Source organism: Pyrus communis, chromosome 2 (assembly GCF_963583255.1).
Source record: "Pyrus communis chromosome 2, drPyrComm1.1, whole genome shotgun sequence".
NCBI lineage: Eukaryota > Viridiplantae > Streptophyta > Magnoliopsida > Rosales > Rosaceae > Pyrus > Pyrus communis.
The window spans coordinates 4,641,689-4,647,688 of record NC_084804.1 but is presented as its reverse complement, the minus strand read 5'-3'; the positions used below and the strand labels follow the sequence as shown (position 1 = coordinate 4,647,688).

At 37.3% G+C, this 6,000-nt stretch overlaps 1 protein-coding gene across 1 annotated transcript; it reads right to left on the bottom strand.

The window, feature by feature from the left end:
* Nucleotides 1-1,498: 1,498 nt before the first annotated feature.
* On the bottom strand, nucleotides 1,499-3,965 carry LOC137724550 (uncharacterized). Its single transcript, XM_068463315.1, has 7 exons — nucleotides 3,872-3,965; nucleotides 2,686-2,751; nucleotides 2,522-2,583; nucleotides 2,371-2,435; nucleotides 2,026-2,117; nucleotides 1,828-1,899; nucleotides 1,499-1,717 (listed from the first exon to the last, which is right to left on the bottom strand). The coding sequence occupies exons 1-7, from the start codon at nucleotides 3,872-3,874 to the stop codon at nucleotides 1,679-1,681; spliced, it is 399 nt and encodes a 132-aa protein (XP_068319416.1). The 5' UTR covers nucleotides 3,875-3,965; the 3' UTR covers nucleotides 1,499-1,678.
* Nucleotides 3,966-6,000: the final 2,035 nt, after the last annotated feature.

The window sequence follows — 6,000 nt, the reverse complement described above, 5'->3', positions numbered from 1 at the left end:
ACAAACATTATGGTTTTGGGGTTTATTTATTTTTGAAGGTCAAATCTTAAGTAATTTATGTAGTTTTCCAACAAACTAAACTGCAAAGTAAAAAATGATTTTTACTTTCATGTTACGTAACGTTAAACATTATCAGCATTAGATGATTTAGGTTTTTGATATCAAAATGAAAGTAAAATAAAATATCAAATCATGTCTTTCAATGTTCGTAACATGAAAGAATTTTCTGTAAACAAAAAAAAGTTGATATCTATATGTTAGTGTTGAGATTCCTAATCCTCGTGCCCACCTTCTTTTTACGATTTAACTTCCACCACATATACGGCATGTGACATTTTTTTAGTATAAATTTTACTGACTTACACATCTTAAATAATTTGTTGTGTCGAATGTAGGCATAATTAAGCAAGCTACGACAATTTATCGTCTCCTTGCTGCAACCAATTTCGCATCTTCATTTGTCCAACTTATATTCGATTGTAAATAATGAGTAATTAGTTGTGATGCATTTGTTTCCTAATTTTGTTTAAATGGTATTTGTTTTCTAGTTAACCAAACTCAACATTGTAACATGATTAGATGTGGTGGACCATGTGGTGGAACCTCAGAATTAGTTAAGCACAAAACAAATTTGTACATAAAACAACTATAAAAAACATTAACAATTGAATTGAATTATTGGATAATTTGATGAAAGTGACACTGGCAGTGGATATTGAAAGTAAATTTTTTAGGTGGAAAGCATCAATTATTTCATTGCTTCTTCTAGGTGGTCCTACAGAGATGGAGTAAAGAAAAATATTAAGGAGACTCTCTTAAAAGTGAAACTCTCTATAAACTTTTGTCATCTCATATTTCAATGTTAATTTTCGTTCTAATACTATAAAATATTGCGTTGTATGAGCGTTCATAAAGAATTTTACTTTTGAAAAAATCTCAATTAGCATTTATTATGAATATAAAACTACAGCCATCACATTCATCCGTTTGACAGAATTTGTGGTTATCATTCGTCCGTTTGACAAATTTGTAGTTATCATTGTCAGCTTGTTATCATCAAATTTGCAACCTTCCATGTCCACTAATTAAACGTCTGTCAACGGATCATTCTCAAAGCATCTCCACGTGTGACAAATTTTTAAACCAATACATAAACAACACAAATGAAATGACATAGAGCACGTATGACCGTTTTGAACTTCACACGTAAAACAAACTGCTCTGATACTATAAAAAGAGTTGAGTTTCACCGTAAAAATAATTGACAATATGAAAAATAGCACAATGTGAAATTTATTCTCAAGGAGAATAAGCTCATCACAAAATACACGACTGAGTCTTCATCGATTTGGCTTTCAGAGTACCCTTTTCTAACCAAAGAACGTCCCGCAAGGACTGCACCCATTCAACCATTCTCAAACAACATGGAGCACCTCATGTCGTGTGATGTTACCTCACATCGACAAGGATTCACAAGCTTTACCAGTTCGAAAGTATATGCATCCAAAAAATATAAATTGAACGGATATATCTGCACGTCAAGACATTACCGGAAAACGTCGAAATCACAGGCTACAAGCATGGATAGAGTTAAACATTACACAAACCAATAATCAAAGTACTTTTTCTAATATACAACCAACCAAGAACAAAATGTCCTCAACTGCAACATACAAAATCAATCATCATCCTCAAGGACGCTCCGACGCCTCTGAATCTGGAATAACGAGTGACGAAAAGATGTGTCAAAACCCAGTATATTTTTTCATGTAAAACTTCACCTATAAAAAGAAGAAACAGAATTCAGTATTATCGGTCACAACTTACAGTGACTTTGGTCTGCTTGTTTGTTTGGTTGTTGATCTGCTCCAACAACGAAATGAGTCTCTCCTCAGATACCTGAAAAATGAAGTAATGAGCACTTTGCTTCTGTTTAAACGAACTCTTGTTAATGCACTTCAAAATAATAAAAAGCCCTGCACAGAAACTATAAAGCCGACCATGACATGAAGTATCACACCATACCTTCTCAACTATCTGGCCCATTTGAGCAGCTCTCAGTATAACATCTTCAACACCCCTTGCCTTCTCAGGTTTCACCAAAGCAATTCTAGCAACTGTACAATGTATAGCAGCAAATGAATTAGACCAACAGATAAGGCTAACCCAACGTAATTCTACCAAGTACGAACATATCATCTTTCAGTCATTATTTCAAACAATCTACTTCTCGTGCCAAAATACACTAGACCAAGAATGGGTTAGTGCATGAGAGGAGAAGTGCTGATATCAGAAATTTTCTAAAGAGTACCAAGTAAAATAATCGTATTAAGTTATTAACTAATGAAAATGTTAGACGTATCAACTTACTTCTTTCACGAGCTTCGCCTGACACAATCTGACTAAGCATCATCTGCCTCCGTTCTTCGGCCTCCCTGCATTAATTGCATTATGTATTAATCAAATCAATAAGAACATTTTGGAGAAGCGTTGTCCAAATTGATCTGAAACCCAACCCAACCTCTTGGCATCTTCATTTGCCTTGTGCTGCTCTGGGTTTGGTTGTTGCCCTCCAGACCCTCCCTGTTGATCAATGTAAGGTAGTGAGATCAGCAAAAAATTGCAACGAAACGCAACCGCAGAGTTTGGCGAAAATGTTCAAATGAACTGAAGCTGATTGCTTACTACACCATGTTGAGCCATAAGCTCCTGCATTCTTCTTTGTCTGATTGCTTCTAGTTCAGGATCAGCCTAAAAGAGAGACCCACGAATTTAAAAACAACAAAAGTCTAACAACAGGCAAACAAAACACTTGAGGAAAGACTTCCCTTAATATAAATATTTTGCTAACCACGATGATATGTATACCAGAAACTATAGCTACAGCATTTAGTTCCTGCCATTCACTATCCATAAACCAACTCAGCTACCTAAATGATTCTTTTCCTAAGTATACACACACATACATGTAAATACCTGGGGATTCTTAATGGGGATCCCATTTCAATTACAAGGTGCAGAACTTGAATAGCAGCATTTGGACAGAGTTTAATGAAATCTATGAACTCATAGCTTTGTGAAAATAAAACCTGTTTCTGAGTGATATATCACAAACCCTTCTTCGACCAGCAAAGAAACATGAGGATTGAGAAATCAGAACCCATTTTCCCCATCCCTCCCAAACCCCATCGCATAGTACATCTCGCATCCCAATTCCCAGAAGCCAAATGAAAAACCAAAAGAAAAATCGTTGAACTTGTGAACCAAATCTCCCGACTTGTTCAAAAGACAGACAGTTTGGAACACCTTACGACTACCAAGACAGTCAACAAAATCTTTTGAATAGACATACAAACAATCCGCACGAATGTTCAAAGCCATGCTTATATGTATATCCTTCAATATACCTAACTCTCTTTGAGCATGTTTCACAGTTTAAGGAAGTTTTCAAATCCCATTGATCTCTATGCCTGCTCGGTGTAAAAAGCCGACATGCCCTATAACCCTGACAGCTACAACTCTCTTCCTCTCACAACATCAAAGTGTACAGGCAGCACCAATTCCTCAGTAAACATTGAACTCCCAATATTCATTTCTTAGCCAGTTGCACACCAAAATCCCAAAGAAAATCACAATCCCGCACGAAATTAAATCATCCAAAACAGCATCAAAACTTGTGAATGATTCAACTCAAACCCTAATTTTGAGAACGAAGATAAAATCGACAAGAACTCTATACCATTTACAGACAATTCCCAAAACCCTAATCTCACTACATTTGATATCTGCACCTAAAAATAGCAGCCGAAAAAAATGCAGAAATGAAATTCAAAAAAAAAAATATATATCAGAGAGAGAAGGAATACGTTACCATTGATTCGAGTTCCAGATGAGCGATCGAGTCTCCGAAACAGGTTGCGTTTGGCAGACGCGGATTCTAAAAGCACTTTTATAACTAACCAACAGACAATACTGTTTACTGTGCGTAGAGTCGCCTTTTTGTTTTATTTTTAAAATTTATTTATCAACTGCTCTTGTAAAATCGACGATGTGTGTACAGTGGAATAAATAAAACAAAACACAAAATTTACGAGGTTCCTCTACAGTCAGTGTGACTGGAGTACGTCATCGGGCAATAGTGGTGCTTTCATTATAATTGGAATAATAGGAGTACAAAGATAACTCTATGTATTCTCTCCTCTCCTTTTCCTCTCTTTCTTTTTCTGCTCTCTGCATTCAAAGCATACGGAGTGCTCTATTTATAGAGCAACTCCAAGCACACAATATAATCTCCACATATCAATATTATGCCAAGGTTTTCAACCCTTTGGCAATATTTTCAATGTTATGGCAGGTATTCAATACTGTGGGCATTCATTACCCACTAGTATTTTCAACACTCCCCCTTGAATGCTCACACATCACATCAGTTACCTCGTTAAAATTTTGATCTATTTTTGGATGTTCCCTCTTGATGAGTTTCTCCCCCTGATTTCAAATTCTTTAGGCTGATCATTGATCCTGCTGCTTTAGTCTTTTAGCAGTGATAGTTGCCGAATGAGGTGTTTCACTTGTTGTTAACTTTCCACAGGCTTGTTCTTGAACTGGGTTAGAGGGTCTTCTGCTAGACTTCCTCCAAATGTCTGAATTTACTTATTTTATCTGGAGCTGAATTTGATTCAAGGGTGGTGGACACTTGATCTTGAATCGGACTTGTGATTTCTTCAAAGACCGTCTAGGCTTGATCTTGAATGAAATTAGACCATGAGGAGCTGCATATGACAAGTGATCTTAGACTTTGTCGGGGATGAAATGACATGTGTTTGTTGTGGTTGTCTCCACAGGCTTCAATGTATCATTTTCACTTGCCTTACTTGCTCCTTTGCAGAAGTGGTATTTTCCTTATGCAGGTTTGGCATCTTCTCGTGTAGTATTTATCCTCTGATACAGGAGTGGGATGCAAACCTTGTATTTGAATGGACCATCACTTCTTGGTGGCAACGCAAGTTTGAGTGGAGGTTCCGACATATTGCTTTCTTTGTCCTTGTCTTGGCAGGTAAGAACAAGGACAAAGGAAAGGACAGGGAGATTGCATGATATGAGATACTCTTGTTCTCGTCCCTGATGATATGAGATACTCTTACTCTGGTATGACTTGTTTGTAGAGGTATTCTCAGAGAGGAAGAAAACTGAGTATTTCGAGATACTTTGTGAAAGATGCATTCTCGGAGATGAGGAAGAGTTAGATATTTTTCAGTTCTGCCTTGCCATGGAGGACAGAGGTTGACATATATATGGATTTCCCAATAGCAGGTAGTAGTGCTGTGCCTTTACTCTTGTCAGCAACTGTAGTGTAATTAGAACAGTAAGATTCACGCGTTTTCAACTTTATCAGAGATCTTTGACAAAGTTGCACGTGATATCCAAGAGCTGAGATTGCGTCTGAGAAATGTTGACAAAAGTCATGCAGGGAAATTCGGCTTTTGAAATTCGAAAATCGGTGTCTCTTCGATTTTTGAATAAGTGGTCCTGTTGCCCCTCCTTTTATAGAGATATCAATTTTGTTCAGAAACACTCAGAAAATTGTTGCCTGCAGAAATTTCCCTTTCTTGCACTTCTGAGATTTTATCTGACTTCCTTTATCATTTCTGAAAATGGCTTGCCCATCTAACATTTGCTTAGATTTGAGTCTCAGAATTGATACAGACGAGCAGCGTCAGGATAACATATGGCGCCCGTCCTTCTCATTTTCTAATGGTCCTCTTACGGTTGGTGACTCTGTGATGAAGGATAACATAACTGCTACAGTGGTAGCCAGGAATCTTCTCACTCCAAAGGACAACAGAATCATTTCAAACCGGTCTGATGAGGCGGCCGTTCAAGACTCATTGGCTCTCAGTGTTCAATGTGCGGGTTCTGTATCCAATATCGGCCAGCGCTTACTTGCTCGAACTCACCAAGTTGAATCATTAATGGCTGAGGTGGCAAGTCTTAAACAAG

Coding starts and splice junctions, on each gene's coding strand:
- LOC137724550 (XM_068463315.1), bottom strand. Junction 2,436..2,521: donor GCAAATGAAGATGCCAAGAG/GTTGGGTTGGGT, acceptor CAATTAATGCAG/GGAGGCCGAAGAACGGAGGC. Junction 1,900..2,025: donor TGGGCCAGATAGTTGAGAAG/GTATGGTGTGAT, acceptor TTCATTTTTCAG/GTATCTGAGGAGAGACTCAT.